Genomic DNA, 19,917 nt, shown 5'->3' with positions numbered 1-19,917 from the left:
TCACATTCTCTATTTCTCATTATTGTTTGTATTTATTATTATATTCCAGTATGGTTTGAACCTGTTAAATTGACAAGTTGTGGTCACCATCAAACCACTAATTGTCTGTGCTGTGATAATAAAGTAACCTTCTTGGATATACGAATGCGGTCAAGATACAGTCTTGGACAACTATAAAATTTTCAGCGTTTCCGAATTAGATTTATATTAGAATTAAAGCTACACAGTTTTTTTTCGCTCACGCCAGCATCTCCGAGTTCAGTTTTGTTGTTGCACTTCGCACCGAAGCACTAATCTCTGCATTGAGGCTCGGGAATATCAACCATAAATTTTTGTTTTCGGATGTCGCTGAGGCGAAGACGAGCTACGCTCCGATCGAAAACTGCGTTCTTTTCTCATATTCCGCAGGTTCGACTGTCGCATGCTCAACCACAAGAACAAGTTGTGTCCAAGCAAATAGTTGTTAAGAAATTTTATAGCCAGTTTGTGGTAAGTTATTCGTGCGGAACGGTTTCGTACAAAAGGTGCTGTGACCAGGATTCGATAAAGTCATATCAAGACCACGAGAAAAAAGTTGTCGATGCAAATAGTTAATAGGAAATGCTTGTAAGTTATTCGTGAGAAACGGAGCTGTACAAAACGTGCTGTGACCAGGATTCGAACCTGGGTTATCACGGCCACAACGCGAGGTACTAACCACTATACGATCACAGCGCAGCGCGATAGGCCGTATGCCATCGGCGACACCCTCATCGGAACTAATTACTCTTCAACACCATCAATCGATAGCAATCATTGTAAAGTTGACTGATAGCATGGAGTGCTGATGCTGATATAAGTCACTCAATAGGCGCATTGTGTTACGACGGAAACTGTAATAACGACTCCAATCAGGTGTAAAACTGAGGAGTCTCCCAACAACTTGCGCAGACCATGGTATTATCATCCATCGTGACCACTGACTTCTTATTATTGCTGTGACCATGATTCGAACCTGGGTTATGCTTGCCGCCACAACGTGAGGTACCAACGAAGCACTATTGATACGATCTCAGCGCGACTTGAGAGACTTACGAATCAAACTATCAAGTTCCGAAATTATATATCACTGTCGGTAAGAATATATCAGCGGTCAAGTGATATCATTGATTCGACTGAGCCAGTTCGAATCGAATGAGGTTACACCGTCGTATATGCGGATATTTTTCGTTCGTAGTTGTCAGTTTGCAATCGCGTAACTATGTAAATCCGCGTCGAGTCAAGTGCTAACGCTCATGATATCATGCGCAAAAACTACTAACAACGTATGGCTATTCATATTGCTAACAGAAAAACCGTTGTCAAAGTCAACAGTTACAAAAACTATTATTTTGAACACTGGTAAGATTGTCATTTAAAAATGAATAATGCAGTGAGTCCTCGTGGTAGAAAAAAATGTGCCGAGACCGGGATGTGCATCCTGGGTTATCACGACCACAGCGTGAGGTGCGAACCACTACATGATTACAGAGCAGCACGATGGGTTAAACCACCGACGGGCAATCGTCGTAATAAATTAATCTTCAACGCAGTCAAATAACGCGATCGATATCAATGAATGTAAAGCAGGATGACAGAAGAGAGCATCTGGTATACACCAATTCTACCTTCGCTGTGAATTGTTAATGCTATGAATCATATTCCTATCCTATTCCCACAGAGTAGAAGCAGTACGTGATTCACGCGCTAATCAGCGGATCACTATCAGGCTGGGAAACCCGGTAGTCGCTGAGTATGAGTATTGAGTATACTAAAAGTTACATTCTCTATTACCCATTATTGGTTGTATTTATTATTATATTCCAGCACAGTTTGAACCTGTTAAATTGACTGGTTGTGGTAAACATCAAACCACTAATGGTCTGCGCTGTGATAATAAAGGAACCATCTTGCATATATACAAGTGCGATCAAGATCCACACGATCGTTCGGGGCTGTGAGTCAGTACAGCTAGTGTATCGTTCGCAGCGGCAACCGCTACATTCATGATCCATTATAGCGAGGTTAACATCGCTTTAAGTTACCACCGAAACATCGGTCTGGTATTGTATTTTTATAGAGTGGAACGGAACGACATGGTTGGTTATGGTTATACAATAGCCATATTCCGGATTCTAACAAATATAAGCTATAAAATCGATTTTGAAACCGAGTTTCTAACTTGGAAATCGACGGGAAATAAGCGGGATCACCAGGGATATCTAGAAGTTTTTATAACTTTCATTGAGGTTTATAGTTATTCCGACACTATATTTTGGTGGAAATGTGTTGCCAAATCGCGCTAGCCTATGTTATTCGTCTCGACTGTCTCTTCGCTAGGATACTTTATCAAAGAGTCTGCTGTGACCAGGATTCTAAACTGGTTTATCATGGCCACAACGTAAGGTACTAACCATTATACCAGTGGTCAGGAACCTATGGCACGCGAGCCATATATGGCTCTTTATGGTATAAGATATGGCTATTTGAGAAATTTTTAATTTTGTACCTAATTTATCAATACTGCAGCAACTTGATAATAAATTGCCATGGTGGCGAGAATAATTATTCTCGTGGCAGCACAAACATGTCTTTGAGATGTCAAGACCGTCAGGTATGCAGAGTTAGGGGCCCGCACGGCCCTCTCTTCCAAACCCCCAAATTTAAGTTGCTGTCGCACCGGCGACTAACACCACTCGCGAATTCGATCTACCAACCATCGCGCACCTAGCAATCTTGGATTGCACGATACCTTGATTGACAAAGGAGAATAGCAGACATGGCGACACTTGTAGGACAATGCAGTTTTCAAATACACAATGTCACCCTGATCTACACCGAGAAACAAAATGTCTTTGAAGTGACATTCACAATTACAAATTCAAAATAAAAACAACGCATCCTTTTTCTTGACTCGCTTGTTATTAGCTTATTAGCATCGCGGTAAAAATATGAGTGTGTAACGTAACGTTAGGTAAGGTCGAATATTTCAGTAGTCGATAAATACTGAGATTTTCAGAATCAGCGCGACAATTACGGTTGAATAATATCAATGATTATAAATTCTAAGGTATTTACGATGAGTTGCGCTGTCACAGGTGAGGCTTGGCCCGCCGGTGCCTCATCTGAGTCTTACCACTCCTTTCGCGCTTTATTTTCGAACAATAAATATGAAAATTCCGTGATTTCGGGAATAAAATTGTTCAGAATCTAGTCATTCATAAACATCGATAGAACGTACCATTGAATGGTTCACAATTTTCCTTCACTCATCCCTGAAGACATCTGAGGCACTGCCTCACTTATAGCCCCACGACCCTGACGTATCACATGGTGGGTATGTATACTGCTGTAGTGACCATGTTTGGCTCCACCTACGCATGCGGGCAGAAAAATATGGCAAACACTACGAATCCTATATATTTGTGCTACAAATACGTGACGGCTGTTCAATTGTGACGTAACAGTTGATTGACATGTATGGCTCTTTGGGAGTTACAAGTAAAAATATTGGGCAAATATTAGGCTTACCATATTTTGGAAGTCTAAAAAGATGACACTTTTTCAAAAATTTGCAACTTGCAAAACCGGAGTAGAATTTTCAAAAAACGGTGAATTTTTCCCACTTTGGGATCGGTTGACTAAAAAAAAGGTCATCTTTTCTGCTCAGAACTCAAAATACCGTTTTTCTCTCCACATTACCAGGTGGATGACTAAAAAAAGGTCAGCTTTTCGCTCAGAGCTAAAATCACCGTTTTTCACTCCGAAATACCCGCCGGAGCGTCACTTCTGTGCTAATTTGCGGCATATCGCTCGCAATTTGCTCTGAATCTGACCTAAATTTTCAAAAAAGAGGATAAAATCTCAAAAAAGAGGACAAAAGGGCGTCCTCCGAGGACACTTTCAAAAATGTCAAAAAAGAGGACAAATCCTCTGAAAAGAGGACGTATGGTAAGCCTAGCAAATATGGGTCTTCAGTCGTAAAGGCTCCCGACCACTGCACTATACGATCACAGCACATCGCGGTGAGGTAACCCATCGACGCTAAATAAAATCGAGGTATAATAGGTTACAAATTCCTTACCGGATAATCAATCCATTATGTGAATTTTCCGATCATGAAATGATTGAAGAGCCGATTACTGATTATATTGTAGTGTAGAACAATTTCGAGTTTTGCCATAAGTTCAATATCTCCAATCAATCGTTCTGGATAGGCAATTAAATCAAATAGAAATACTCTCACTAAAGTCGGGTGGACTTTTTCGTAGTTGCCCTTCCCCGCTCATATTTGACGTGTTCTCAGTGCCGTGATCAAGTTTCTGACCCACAGCAAACACCGACTTGAGATTTTAGAATGGTTCTTATATCAAAACTCACACCCAATATGACGATGATGATGATAATAATACACCAGCTTCATCTGTCTCGTTATTAGCTGTAATAAATGCAGAACAACTTTAGTTAGGTTTTGATTTAGAGGGAGGGGGACGCTGGAACTTTATTCGTTGTCCAGGGGGGCGGTAGCTCAAAAAAGTTTGGGAACCACTGACCTAAAGCTACACTGTCTTCTACGCCGAAATTTTCCTTCAACTGACCCAGGCTTCAAAATCGTACTTTAGAACCGCAAAACAAATCCAAACCTCGAAAATACTGACCCGTTGCTGTCTTCGCCACCCCTGCACCGAACACAGACCCCACACTTTTCGGGCCACGTTTATTTACAGGAACGCTTGACATAAAATCGTAAATATCTCACGTATTCTCGCATAAAACAAAAGTAACGGTATTAGTATCTCGAACAGACTGAACGATAGAGCAAATAAAGCGCCTTCCGCAGTTTTCGAACGGTAAAAGGAGGCTAATACTTACAGTCTTTACAGAAAGCACCGGGGGGAAATCTCAGTCTGATCTGGAAACGCGTACCGTGTCACGTTACAGAGTTGATACACGCGGAGTTGTATTAGCACATAATTCGCGAAACGCCAAAGTATATGAAATCAATGGAGCTAGGCATCGCAAGCACGGAATGACCCGGACTTGGGAATAGTCAGCAATGGCGACGCCTTGAATCTACTCGACTCACAACAAAGCCCTTGAACTATTAAGTGTAGGAAATACAGTCAAAGATTGAAAGCCATAGTATCTAACAGATTTCAAATAGATATCCCAGCGTAACACACCTCGTCCCTTTGGATTTCTCTTAGCTATCCCAGAACCAATACGAATTATCCATTGGGTGTTCAATAGATATTTCGTCACTGATACTAAGTATCAAGTGGATTTACAATAGCTTTCCCAGTGCAAAATACAATTTAAGCAATGGACATTTAATAGATATAGGCCTGCCAGCACCAATACAAAGTACCAAACGGTTTTGCAATAGCTCTCCTAGAACCAATACGAATTATCCAGTTAATGTTCAATAGATATACCAGTATAACACACACTATCCAGTAGATTTCAAAGAGATGTCTCAGCCCATATACCATTTATCCAGTGTATATAATAGATACACCAGCACCAATGCGATTTCTAATAGTGGATTTCCAATAGCTGTGCCAGAATTCATACGAATTATCCAATATATGCTCAATAGGTATATCAGCATAACACAAAGTGTCCCGTTGATATGTAACAGATGTCTCAGCACCAATACGATTTATCAAGTGTAAGTTCAATATATATGCCAGCACCAATAAATAGTATTTAACGGATTTCCAATAGCATTCTCAGGGCCTATACGAAGAATCCTTTTGATGTTTATTGAACATCCCATCATAATAGAAAGCATCCCGTGTACATCCAATAGATATCCCGGCTCGACACGAAACACAGCGCGCAACACATCAGATTAAACATCAAAACAACGCTAAACGCGATAAAAATCATCGATATCTTTGAACATGATTATTATAATCGGAAAGAAACGTTAACAGAATAAGTTACGCGAGACGACGCCTCACTCCGACCCGAGTCGGACGGGCAACGTTGGCAGTAGACAAGAGCTGGTTAGTCGCGGGATACACGGGCGAGGCGTCGGCGGTGCGGACCTCGGCGGGCCTCCAGTCCGGTCGCCTCCCCGGGGTGCGCGTTTCGACCAGCGAACGCCGTGATTAGATGACGTCATCGAGTAGTAACGTCATGTAAAAGGCTGCGAGCAGAATCAGGTACTGCTGTTCTGGCGGGAGAACCCGATCAGCACCTTCATGACGAAGTTAACCACGGCCCTGGCGGGCTGAGCAGGGTCTAGTTCGGCGAAGACTAGGCATGTGTTTCCGGTGGCACCGGCCTGTTTACGTGCAACGAAGCCAAACAGCCTAGAAAATGAGATGATGTAATTAGGCACGCGAATATTGAAGCTCAAAAAGTGATTGTAAGTCCAATATAACTAATTCCAAGTTCACGAATACTAACTGAGTAATAATTCAAATGATTCGTGTCGAGCAGCGAGATATGATATTTTTTGTGTACTGAAAACTAGTTCGACAGTTTCGATACTATTTTCCATGGCGGAAGGTAGTGAACCTCGTTCGGTCGTATCAACATGTAGTACAAAGCTTTGTACGTTAGAGGCAATGTCATGTTTATTGGTATATAGAAAAGGCAATATTTGCTTCGTGGTCGCGCGGAAGGTAGCTATTGTGAGCTTTACGCATCATTCGTGCTACAAAAATGTCCCATGAGTGACACCCATTATAATCAATTGAGATCAGATCGCTTAGGTATTAGTGATTTAGCCGCCAAAAAGCAAAATTCACACGTACCAAGCGTCCGCGGAGCCTTTCACGCCCGTCGCGTCCCACCGCCTGAACTTTTGCGACTTGTTAGCGCCGCCGAGCGGGTCCAGACCGCAGTACGTGACTGTCTCGGTCGGGTAGTGCTTTCGGAAGAATAGCCTGCGGAAAGAGTTGAAATTAAAGTTAACGTGAATGTTTCAACTTCCCATTTGAAGCGTCCGCGACGGCAAAGTCGATTGCAAGGGGAATTTTCGGAACAATCGAGCATTGTATCCTTTCATTTTCTACTTGTACTATAGGTTTCCTCTTTTTTTACGGGAAATTTGCGACACCGATTACTTACTTTCGCGCGTTGTCTGTCAGCGTGATTCCCTGCGGCGTGACTTTGAAATGCACGATCGAAGTGGAGTTGGGGTTGGACCTGGCCACCTGGTACGTCTCGCGTATCGCTCTTTCGATAGCCTGCGAAACAAAGGCGCTGATTTAAAACCTCAGATAGAGAGATAGCGTAGCGTTATAATCCACAGCGGCAACATCAATGGCTTGCGGGTTCGAGTCCGACCGAGGTCGACTCCAGAATTCCAACCTAAGGGTTGGAGGTTTACCTAGGCTCCTCCTCGTTATCTCATACGTGTAAGAGGTGTCTTATAAATACCTAGAAGTGGGCCGTGCTACAAGTCGGCAGAGCTACGGAATAAAAACGAAGCATTTTGGCCTGGTAGCCGACAAACACCATGAATACCACCAACAACAACCGCAGAAAACAGACTTGTACGCCGCGAAAGACCATCGCGCGCTATGCGGATGTCAACCACAGCCTCGACTTTCATTGTAGCATAGGGTGCAAACCAAATAAACGTTTCCAGCATACCTTTCGCTTTCGCACCTATTCAATAGGTGAAAATGAGTCAAATACACTAATTCACACGGAAACAAAACCCATTACACTCCTGGGATACATATCTCGATGTTTAGGTGTATTTGACTCATTTACACCCGTTGAAATGAGTGTGAAACCAGGATTTCGTACCCGAAAGGGCGGTGTACCGGATATACAGACCGCGCTATGGTGAAAATACGATTCCTTCAAGTTTTTGCGGATTTAGCAATTTTAAATCTAATTCAACAAAAGCTGTCTAGCTATAATTTGAATTCATTCTAATTCGGAAAAACACAAAATTTGTTTTATAACAGGGCGTAATAGCCCTACCCGGAAAAAAACATACCTCACACTAGTAGAAATCGATAACGAAAAAAGTAACGTAAATGCAATAAGAAGTGACGTAACTACGAATCTGCCCTAAACTTGACCAGACGCATGCAGAGAAAATTCTGCCTCACCAGCGGTCCGGTCAGAGACTCCGTGTCCACTGATCCAAGGTAGATCACGTTGCAGGCGGCGCCCTGTTTCAGCAGTTCGGCCGCTGTCGCTTGTGGCGAGGGCGTCGGTTCGGGTTGCCTTGCCTGCGGGCTGGGGGGTTTCGGGATCTCTTGATCTGAACAAGGCGAAAGTGTTAATTGTTGAATGTTACCTGTTACCCAGAGACGGGCATAAACTGACGGAAGGCTTCGAATTTACGTGATTTCTATGTTTCAGGATTCCATTTGGATGCAGGATGTAGCTATGGCGGTAAAATCTATTATTGTATAGCTTCGGATTTAGTAGCGAGTGACTTCACTACATAGACACTATCATGAATAAAAAAAAAGGAAGCCTCTAATATCAGAAGCATTCATGTCCGGCTAGATCCGGAGATCCGGTCAATAGCGCCAAGGAGAATGAATGCTAGACGCCTCCGACGAATGCAATTATGACAAGGGGACTTGCGAGTCGACAGCGCTATCTTGCGGACGGCTGTACCCATCACCACGTAATTTTCACAGCTGCTAGGTGTCGCTATGCTCTACACGAAATATTGAAAACTGTAGTTCTGCTTCGCATAGTTTGGATTTGACCGTCAAAAAATGGACCGATACGCTTAATATCAAATCTCATAATTGTGGCGCGCCTTTTCCGATCTTACACCTTTATTAGGACGTACTAAGACAGCCTTGTGCTATGCTTAAGTTTGAAAGAACATGAGCAACCCATGTTGGAGAAATTTCACTTTGAAATTTCAGAATTTCAGGTGATTTTTTTTAAAAAGTTTGCTGTAAAGTTCTGTAATTCAGAGCAGGGTAGACCTAGGCCGAACTACTATTAGCATAGCATAGGTAAGGATATTAGATTTTCGAAAAAACATGAGTGAATACTAGGGATGGTGTAAACCTCTGAAAGGTTCAGGTTCGTGTGAACGCGAACCATTTTGAAAGGTTCTGTGTGAACGCGAACGTGAACCTCGTGACGTCATATTGCTAATCCCAACCCTACATTTCAGTGACGTGATAGCCTATAATAATGTACGTACACGATACCTAGTGACGAATCCGGCCAGATAATGCCACAATGCAGGAGTACTTATTGACGTTTTAAACGTCGCCAAATGTATCAACTGGGACAACCAAACGACATGATAGTCCCACAAAACTAATATCTCCCGTCGCTTGCAACGGAATATAAGCCTTAACGGTCTAGGCCAGACAGACAATGTATTTGGCGTCTGTGTATTGCTACGTTGATATTGAGCAGAGTGTATAACGGATGTCTATACATGCTACCGATATTACCCCATCAATACCCCAATTGCACGGATTTGGTTTTTATGACACAATAAACATACGAAATTAAGATTGACTCCGTACGCCTGCTAGATTTTGTTACATCAGACAACGATATCAATTTCATTGATAGGTTGAATAAGCATCAGCATTCTCTGACCACCTACATGTAGGGTATTTCACTCTTGATATTGTGTGGTTGCCGGTCAAGCTCGTAGCAGAGACTCACTAAATATTCACAAACGGAAAACTGGATATTTCGAGCGTACTTTTGTAATAAACCTAGTAAAATTTTTGAGATTGTCAAGGTGCATGCTCGCTTGTTGCGCCATTGATAGAGTAGCCCGCAGTTGAAATGCAATAAATTTCAACCAATGATGTTATAATAAAGTGAAAAAGGTAATATATGAAAAAGGTTCACAATGCAGAACCTACATAGGTTCGTTTGTGAACGTGAACCTTTACATTTCTGAGGTTCACACACAGAACGCGAACGCGAATGTTCACACCATCCCTAGTGAATACCTCACAGCATATACGTCATACAAATATTGGATTTATGATCTAACTTTATCTTACCCGCCGTCGGTATGATAAGCTTGCACGGCAGGGCCAACGGGGTAATCGAGTGCTGGTACACGAGAGCCGAGAGACTGCCGAACACAGGCTCGTTGGGGCAACCCTTTAACTTCACACCTCTCGAACTGGGTTCGATCAGAAAATGGCGGACGTATTCGTTGGCGATATCGGCTGAAATAAAAAGGAATGTTTCCGCATGTGCCGCAATGTGTAAATAGGAAACGAAGCGGAGGCGAGTTTGTCAATGATAACGCAAGTTCTCGTTCAAGCCCGTAAAGTATGCCGCTTACCTCCCGGCTTCAGCTGCACGTTGGTGGGCAACTTGTCGACTTTGAGGGCCAGTCCGAAAGCTCCCGGGAAGCATCTGCTGTCGCGCACGATGAAGCTGCCGGCAGGTTTAGGACGCAGAATAGCCAAAGCCTGTACGCATAAAACACTGGCGTTAGTACAAGACTCTTGGGGTATACTATGACTAGACAAAACAGTAGATGGCACTGTGTTCTCGCCTATACTAACAAACTAACGAATTAAATCTACTCGCAACGCAAGCATTACCTCATCTCTTACGATGTTGGGCTTGTACCAGTAGGCCGTCGTGTCTCTGATGAATTTCGGCGCCGTCGACACCGTAGCGTTCGACGTGTCGTACTGGTTCATTTTTTCGGCATCTACGCAAAGAGAGAACGTCGATAAGAATCAATGACACCCGTTCAAACGGGCCTAATACATTGCTAGATAGCATTACACACCGAAAATAAAGGAACCAGGCTTATGTAAACTACTAATCTAGTTGATAGTTGACATTCCGCATCTACTGTTTTGAGGTAGTTCTAGTTATAGTTGTGTATTGTGAAAGAGACCGCAGATGGGAGACCACATACATCTATAAACGTTCCTACGCAACGAAACATACTATAATCGAAGATAACATTGAGCAAACGCTGCAGAAGCGTTGGCTTTCACCGCAAAATCGGAGCATTAAAACCATATGGTAAAAACGTTGTCTCACGCCGGAACATACCGAAAGGCTATCGGGCAAAACGTAACCTCGCTACATAATATTTACACCAAACAAATTCCAAACTGTTCATTTACTGCAATATTATACGCGTAGCGAAAGCCACACTATCCCAAGCGAACGTAGCCTTAGGTCTACCGCGGCGTGTCAGCTTACAATGCAACGTAAACAAAACAGCTCAATCATGATAATGTCCTGGTACGCGGCGGTACTACAGAGAAAGCGAATTCTACATTTGCCCCAGATGTGAAATTTTCAAGTTGAAACCACAAGCACAGATATATATCGCAGTAGAAACTACCCTGACAACTCACACAATGTGAGCACGGGCTTATAATGTTCAGGCCCGCATTCTAAGTCGATTCGGAATTGATACAACGGCCATGAACGAGCAAGAGCGAAGTACCGGTATTGCAAATGTATGTTAATCTGTGAAATGTTTCCACGCTAATGTAATTCTAATCTATTTTCATGAAAACCGTATATTGCGAAACGAGTCATGCGTTGTGCACGAATATTTACCATTCTCGTGCTGACGGGAATGAACTCGTATTGGATATCAGCTGAACTTGGTTTTCGTTGAATTTATTCATTATTTAACCGGCTAACCGCTAGCATACAAATCAAAGCCTTAAACAACAAATCAAAGAACGTTGAAAGGCATAAGCTAATTTTATAGTCTACTCTCAGATGTAAGGACTCTGACGAAGTCGGCGTTCAAGCGTTTTACAGCAAAACCTCCAATTTCAACCCGAAAAACTGCTCGCTACGCATAGCCCCTCGCCGATAACAGCTAATTTCCCAAGTCTCTGCTCACAGTTTTCAAGTTCCAGCGAATCGGCGATGATACATTCTTAACCCATCCGTTACTGTCACATAACAGCATAAAACCACCCGGAACAGCGCTCCGCTAAGGTGTAAGGCACTCGCCTGATATCGAAGATGAGCTTGTCCTTCCCGAGCGCGGGCTTTCGAGGCTTTCGTCGCCGGATCTGGTGCCCGAGGCTGTAACGTGGAGATAGCTTTGTTTACACGTGGTCGCACAGCCAAAACCGCAGCGTAAAAACTATTGACTATCCCTGGATTTGGGTGGATTTTCACTGTCGCGTACACAGCTACGCGAACGGATCACAGACAAGTTGTGAAATCTCTGTGAAGCGCTTACGATGGCTATCCAGAGCTAGTGGATGAGTTAATTAGCGCAGAAAAACGATTTAAAATGATTATTACATATTCGTTACGAAACCTAAAGCTAAACAAACTGATTGAATTATGGAAATTGTGAAACGTATATCTGCCTAAAAACAGCCGTTCACGGACGATGCAGTCAGAAAATTACAACTTGCTTGGCACTCACGAATGAATTGAATTCATCCTATGTTATCAAAATTTGATTTTGGCAGAGTTGTACATTTCGTTTCAAGTACATCGCTACTGATACTTTGCAGATATCATACACCGTTGCCAGACATTTTAGCATGCGGCAGAATGAAAAACGACATTTCAGCGTGTAACCCTTCAAGATGCGACACTTAAGCAATGAGCATGTGACTTTATAATCCAAACTCCAGTCCCAACCCCAACCCTGGAATTAAGCCATGCTATAACATGAGCCTAACCCGACCCTAAAACACTAACTTTGCCCCACATTCTCAAGTAAATCGTACTCATGGGCCATTATACATGCGATCGGACGGCGTGACCTATTACGAGCAACAGATGAAGTTGCGAATTCGCGCCACAAATAACTTAAACCCGCACCGCGATCGCCAGCGCGATAGTTCCCGATCAGCGGCGTAATTTTGCTAACACGACAGCGTAACGAGCCCAGCAACGTTTCGCGGACAACTACATGATGCGGCACGATGTTAAGAAAATATAACACCGGCATCGTTACACTGAAATTGGGAGATGTGAACAAAATAATGGCTTTGTCTCGAGTAATACTGAAAGCGTTGACTGATCGATGTCCCGTAAGCGTTATTAGTATTACAGTATTTCCAATACTAATGCAGTAGTTCACAACCGCGGGTCCGCGAAGCATTTTCAGGATGTCCACGAAACCTTCGAATTTGCAAAATGGTTGATAGCCAAATTTGTATTCCTTTTAGATCAAGAAGCGGTCTCATTTCACAACTGCTAAAACTTCAGGAATCGCACAAACAGTATGGCCGTCTGAGATGAAATATTCAACTGCGCTAACTCACTCTAATCGACAAATTGTCAATAGCCTACTGACACAAACGTATTGCTGTTTAGAGGTGTTTTGTTGGGGTTTTGGAATTAGTTTGTTTGCAAAAATCCATTTTCTCCTCTGATATACATAACAACTACTCCAGAATAACTTCAACATGACCTGCTAGATAGAAATGACTAGCCTGTACGTTGTGTTGGTGACATATATGTTGCGATCATACCCGAATGCGTCGTCGGAATTCGGAATCGTTACGCGTTATCATTACATTCGCCACCATTTATCCTTGTTGAAATTAATGGATTTTTAAGATACGGCCGCGTATATCAAGAAATGCAGCCACAGAATTCGCCCTGAAATAATAAAATCCTTCCCAGTTTCCACATAAATAGCATGTCTTTTTTTCAAGAAAGGTCAATTTGTTGCTGTTTATCACTAGCCTACACTTGATATTTCACAAGACAGATGGCGATTGCACGATAAGAGACCTAAATTTGAACTAAAACTTTGGAGTTCCTCGGTGGTCCGCGAAGCCAAAAAGGTTGAGAACCGCTGTTCTAGTGCGTGTAGTTTTGACCCGTCTCTGAAATCGCCACCTGTTCTCGCAATTGAGCTGGAATTCGCAGCAATACGTTCTCTTCCACTCGAATATAAATGACCACTACCACACTCACCCATCAAATGATGTCTGTCGTAGTTCGACAGCTGACTACCAGGTCGAAGAGCGCGAGCCCCGTGAAGACCGTGCGTTGCATTGTGGGTAGCCGAACTCGAGCTCGCTGTAGCGAAAAGAGGTCGTCAGAAAATGGCTGCGCGGAAACTTAACGCGAGCCGCTACTCACAGGATGACAAGACGCTGCTGTTCGAATGTCTCGTGCTGGGCCCGTCTAAGGAGTCTGAGCTTTCTCTCCGGGAGTTCGACGACGTGGCGGCCGGCGAGTGCGAGCTGTGCGATCCGCTGCTGCAGATGAATTAGAGCGTTACACGGGAAATATCATGTTAAACCCGAGTTTTCACGACCAAAGTTTCTTCGTCGGAAATTGCCGACAAGAGTGGACGTTTAGTTGGGCTTTGCGGACAAAACAAATAAAGTTGGAGTAGTAAGATCAATCAGGGTGACATCGAGATGTTTGCCAACACCAATTTTATCCTGCGATATACAGAACATACGTAACCACTATTGCGAAGTAACTTCAAGACGAGCTGATTGATATAAATTACTAGGCCGGACGTCATGTGTTGTTTATTAAAAAGTCTGTTGCTCAATTTCGGAGCGATATATGTTGCGATCACACCCGAATGTCTCGTCGGAAGCGTTACGAGTAACGCACTAGCACAGACATAGAAAGCATGGATAAATTTCACAAATAACTGGAATTAGAACTAGTTATTTTTTCAAATTAGATTAGAATTAGAATTGGTGAATCCACGAAAACTTGAAAATTGAACCGAATTCAGTTCCTGTCAAATCTTTGAATTCATTCTTACGGGCACGAGGATGGCAAATGTCTATACACCAACTTGTCTCGTTTCGCACTATACGTACACGGCTCTCTTGCAGTATTTTTCAGGAAAAGCCGAATTAGATTCGACAGCATACGCAGTGCATGCCTTTCACAAATTAGGTTATAATTAGAGTTACAACTAGTTAGATTAGAATTAGAATCACCAAATTTGCGAATACTTGGAAATCGAATCCAATTCAGATAATATCGTATCATAGTTCGTTCCCGTAAGTATGGGAATGGCAAATTTCTGCGCACCAAGCTGGACTCGTTTCGCAGCATACAGTTTTTCTGTAGCATTATCATGGGGACTAGAAATTTCGACATGCATATTTAACCGCGAAGATATTTAACGCAAACAGCATGACATTGCAAAGGCGGACATACAAACGCATTCTCTATATTATTCAACGGTCTGTATAGTCTGTATAAATTATTGAAATGTATTATGAGCAGGGTGATTTTTTTTACATGTCAAAATAAGTCAAAATTGTTTACAAAGTCAAAATTGTTCCGACCTCTGTATTTCGTTCGTATCGTAGATTTTGCACATTCGGTGAACTTATCATTTGACATTTTACAGCATGATTAAAAATTGTGATGTAGACAAAGACAACGTTGTCAGAATGAGGCAGTACGGCGTGCAGCAGTGTACGCATAACTTCAGTGTTGTCAGCAAACAACTGCTACTGCTGTTAAACGGTCTTTCTTCGTTCTTGACAAGCTACTTAGTAAGGACAGGCACTGCCTACCCTAGAATGTAGGAAAGTATCTTTCGTTGTACTACAACAGATTTTAATTATTTTTACCATAATGCGTGATGTAACTATTGGAATTCTTCATAGGGCCAGAGTTCGTTAAAATATTGATTTTTCCATGAAAAAATTTGTCAGTTTTTAAGTCAAAAACGTTTTTTCAGGCCAAACTACTTCGCAAGACCAGGCAGTTCCAACCAGAAGTGGGGACAAGTAGTACAATTTCAACATTATGTGCAAAAAACATCTAATTTGCATACGCGAGGTCAAGATTTGGTCAAAATTTTGATTTTTTAGGTCAAAATCATCCGTTTTTAGGTCAAAAATTAATCGCACTAATTATGAGGTTCTGTACTCAAAAGCATCTCTTTGTGTGCCTCCAGAAAATGTACAGCGACCAGCAATCAAACGCAGTCCGGTAGCGCGCGATGACGTCACAAAATCGACAATTTGCTTCCGTACCTGTTGTGAAGCAAGTATTGCTGCAGCGGCGACGGCGATCCCTGGTCCGGGGTTCGGTTGATTTGAGCCTTGACTATGGTGCCGTTGGGGTGGTTGGCGTGGGCCAAGTCCAGACTGGTGGGAGGCGTCGGTTGCGCTTCCGGCGTGTTCAGCACCGGGACTTGAACTTCCGGTATGATTACTTGTCGCTCGACTCCGTTGGGAACCTGCGGAATGAGAATATGGTGTAATTGAATGAGTGAGAAAATAGGTGCATTTGTCAAAGTTGATCCATAGGATGGACAATAGGCCTCTTGATCAAATTTCTGCCATATACCGTGGAAAACACCATATTTGCCATATTTTCACAATAGTATAAGGTGCTAATCCGGCCATTGGAAATTTCTGGTGCCAAATTAAGCTCTTAAACCCATTACAAAGGGTGAAAACGAGATAAATACACAAATTCTTATGGAGATATATCCCAGGGGCGTAGTAATTTCAGTCTATGCGTACTAGGGTCACCATTTATTTGGAATCCGAAGAATAGGACGCTTTTGATAAATCATAAAAGGCAATTTATAGGACCAGGAGACTGCTGAATCTAAACTCTGCAATGGAAATCTTGTTTAAAATTAGGGTCATTTTTCCTGACCCAAATCCCGAACTACCTACTTTTTGAACAATACTGCTGTGGCGTTGACTAAAAATTAACAGGCTTTTCGAAGTACAGAACTTCAATATTGCAGCAAACAATACGTTCATGTTGCCAAATTTATTCCACTGGACGCTTTTCGACTGGCTCTCTTCAGCAGTGAACGCCGGTAAATGAGGTTAACCAAGTTCGACATATAGAAAGAATTTTGTCGTTGTGACGTAATAATGACAAGTACACAGAGTCGCGAACGGCAGTAAAAAAAAGCTAACAGTGGAATAAATTTGGCGATATGAACGTATTGTTTGCTGCAATAAAAATTAATAAAAAAAGGTCATTTTCCGGTCCTACTCCCAAATGACGCACTCGCACGTACGCATTACAGATTTCGACAAAACAATGGCGGAGAAAGAATCTCCTGAAATTAGGACATTCAGGCGTCCTAGGAGTACATTTTAGATCGCATGATAAGGAAGGACATATCCTCCTGAAGGAGTACACGTGGTAACCCTAATGTGTTCCCTCTTTTTGCGCCTTCGTGGATGGAAAAGGAAAGTAGAACCCAATCCACCCTTGGATATATCCCGTAGGCTGTCAGTAACGAAGTACTATAACTTATTCGAAGTACGGGAATGGTCACCGTATATTTGCACCCTTCTTTCAGTTATTATGACTTTAGTTAGACTGTTTTTATTTCTAAGCAACGACAGCAACTCTGGATATATATATAGGAGTTTTCACCCATTGGAATGCTTTCGTTTTACTGATATGCCCCCTGCGCTATGTTGGAGATCTGCGAAATGGACGATTCGCCATTACAGCGAAAACGATTTTAAATTGCTCTGCGTAATTGATCTTAAATCTGGCTTCGGCTGCTTCAAGGGTTATGATTTCAAAACATCAAGTTACCTGTCCGTTGCCGACAAAGCTTTCGGGCTTCGACTCAATTTTCGGCTCCGCGTCGTCCGTGATAAGGTCGGTCTCCTTGGCCAGGCCGTTTTGCAGCGCCACCGCCGGCGAGAATTGAGGCTCTGAAATTCATCACGCGATTAGCAGACGACGACGGATCACGGTATAGTGACGTCATAGACAAATCAATCCGTTGCGTCGACGACATATGTTTTTTGACTGTCCAGTGTCCACTCATGCCCGACAGTTTTCCAGGCAAAACTACTACAGTGTACATCGTACAGTCTACCGGAGTACAAACAACGGGTGCCTAGAACTATACAACAGACATCATAAACATACCTGGTGTCACCTCCTGAACTTCCTTCATTATGCCATCGACAGTGTCCTCCCGGGCAGGGCTGTCTCGGGGCGAGGTCTGGCTTATTGGTGCCGCGGCCGGCTCGTGCGGGCTCAGACTGTCTTGCGGCGTATCGGTGGGCCTCAGATGCAGCATGGAGAGCGGGGTTTTCACCAGGCCTGGCGGTGATTTGGAACGCACTGAAATAGCGATGGCGCACGCGGGTGACTTTAGAAACTCGTGGATAGTTCAAAAATGTTCCTTGCACGCTACCACAGAGATTAAAATCCCGGTTCCACACAACATTAAGAGTAATTCGGTATTTTTTCCGACCGGGTATATTTCGTATCCCTCGGTTACAATGCTGCGGGTTTGATCACGACTCCACTAACGTGCGTAGGTTTGCACTACACATCTCGTATGCTGCGACAAGCCAACATAAGTTTCAAGGCTTCCATAGGTGGAAATAGTTCAACGTTCAACTCCTAGTGCGCAGGCCTAGTAAACACTATGTATTTTCGTTGATAACATCACTCTGCGTGGAGAAGGGGTACTCTACAAATCGCCGCGTACTACTCGACAGGAGTCATGACAGTAAACAGTCGATCCGGACTAGAGTACTCGAATCATATTACTTATCCCTACTCTCGAAACTGGTAAAAGTGGCGCTTACCTGGAGAATCGCTGTTCACGTAGGGAGTCGACGGCGTCGTCGGGAACGTCGGTGTCGCCGGCACGGCTTCTGGAGCCAGGTCCTCTCTGTAGCTGTGAATGTCCTGCGATACAATAAGCCTAATATAAAATTTAGGTCACCGAATAGAATGCAGTTTAAGGTGTAACATCACTTCAAGATGCTACACTTGCTGTCGATCGCGTCTCCCCCGTCTTAAATTCATTCGCCAACACCAAATATCCCTAAGAGCGCTAAAACAGTGGTGCCCAACCTTTTTGGATGTCGGAGCCGCTAATTTTATTGAAAATTTAAAGGTAGCTAGTCTACCTCTGGATCTCACCATCCAGCTAATTCAACAGCATGCACACAGACTTCTGTAGATTCAATATCGGTAATTTTAGCATTGATAGACGCAGATCGGCGAGCACTATACATTGAATAAACTGAAAATTCATATCATTACTGCAACATACTACTGTGTCGTTTTGTGATAGCTCTCTATACATTTCACCTAATGCGGAAGTCTGCGGGGAATTATACGCCGAGTAATATTGGACTTATTGCAATTTATACTTGGCTGTGAGCCGTCATTTTGACGTTACTGAAATTGTGTCGAAATGTACTATTCACAGAGTCGATATATAAAGGTTTATGTCCGACAGAACTCATGATACATCCTCGTCTGACGGGTATTCCTATTCCTGCATGCGTTTGACGCTCGGCTGCAAGATTTCTCTCCCGGTTTTCGCGGCCTCGGACGGCTTTAGACATACCTGATATCCCTCATTTTAGCATCCATATACAGACATTGGCTGTAACTATTCATAGAAACGAACGACAACTGTCGTCTATTATATTTTTGTGGCATATTTAGAGAACCATGGTTGGGAATCACTGCACTAAAAGCTACCATTTACATCACTAGTCCATAATCTTATACGAGGATATTATTAGAATACAAAAACGATGCATCAGTCAATATTAGCGGTCAACGCCGCATTAAAAGCTTTCGTTGGTAACTCAGCCCTAAACAAAAATGCTTACATGTGAACATTTTAAGTGAAATACTACAGCGTGACGTCGATTTAGCCGAAGTAACAAAGGCATGTCGAAAGAGACATGATCATGGATTTGAGTCTGGTTTGAATTTCAAAAAGGTGGGTTTGAATGTATCGAGCAGATTCGTACACACACACACACACACACACAATTGGTTAAGGTGGCGAAAAAGCGTAGTGGTATAATCTACAGCTGCAACACCAATGGGTTGCGCGTTCGGGTCCGCCCGAGGTCCAGAATTCCTTAAGTGTTGGAGGTTAATCTAAACTCCTAGCCATCTCATCCGTGTAAGCGGTGTCTTATAAAAGCCTAGACCTGCGCCGTGCTACAAGTGGGCCGCTACGGAATAAATATGAAGAAAATTGGCCTGGTG

At 43.0% G+C, this 19,917-nt stretch overlaps 1 protein-coding gene across 3 annotated transcripts in view; it reads right to left on the bottom strand.

Annotated features, from left to right (window-relative positions):
• Positions 1–4,721: 4,721 nt before the first annotated feature.
• LOC145445108 (uncharacterized) overlaps positions 4,722–19,917 on the bottom strand; it is a 141,388-nt gene continuing 126,192 nt past the window's right edge. For 2 of the 3 annotated variants that reach the window (XM_080323260.1, XM_080323248.1), the window contains exons 17-30: positions 18,486–18,588; positions 17,815–18,012; positions 17,473–17,594; positions 15,930–16,135; positions 14,050–14,168; positions 13,882–13,986; positions 11,944–12,018; positions 10,551–10,663; positions 10,286–10,415; positions 9,996–10,166; positions 8,100–8,254; positions 7,102–7,220; positions 6,786–6,917; positions 4,722–6,338 (exon numbers count right to left, since the gene is read on the bottom strand). In XM_080323260.1, the coding sequence (XP_080179386.1) occupies positions 6,185–6,338; positions 6,786–6,917; positions 7,102–7,220; positions 8,100–8,254; positions 9,996–10,166; positions 10,286–10,415; positions 10,551–10,663; positions 11,944–12,018; positions 13,882–13,986; positions 14,050–14,168; positions 15,930–16,135; positions 17,473–17,594; positions 17,815–18,012; positions 18,486–18,588 (1,902 nt within the window). In that variant the 3' untranslated portion in view covers positions 4,722–6,184. The remainder of the gene's footprint in view (positions 6,339–6,785; positions 6,918–7,101; positions 7,221–8,099; positions 8,255–9,995; positions 10,167–10,285; positions 10,416–10,550; positions 10,664–11,943; positions 12,019–13,881; positions 13,987–14,049; positions 14,169–15,929; positions 16,136–17,472; positions 17,595–17,814; positions 18,013–18,485; positions 18,589–19,917) is intronic. The other variant, XM_080323257.1, reaches the window with a different exon arrangement.

This window comes from Botryllus schlosseri, chromosome 1 (assembly GCF_051294905.1).
Source record: "Botryllus schlosseri isolate E-star chromosome 1, Bs_hap1, whole genome shotgun sequence".
NCBI classification, from domain to species: Eukaryota; Metazoa; Chordata; class Ascidiacea; order Stolidobranchia; family Styelidae; genus Botryllus; species Botryllus schlosseri.
This window is presented reverse-complemented; position numbering and strand designations above follow the sequence as displayed.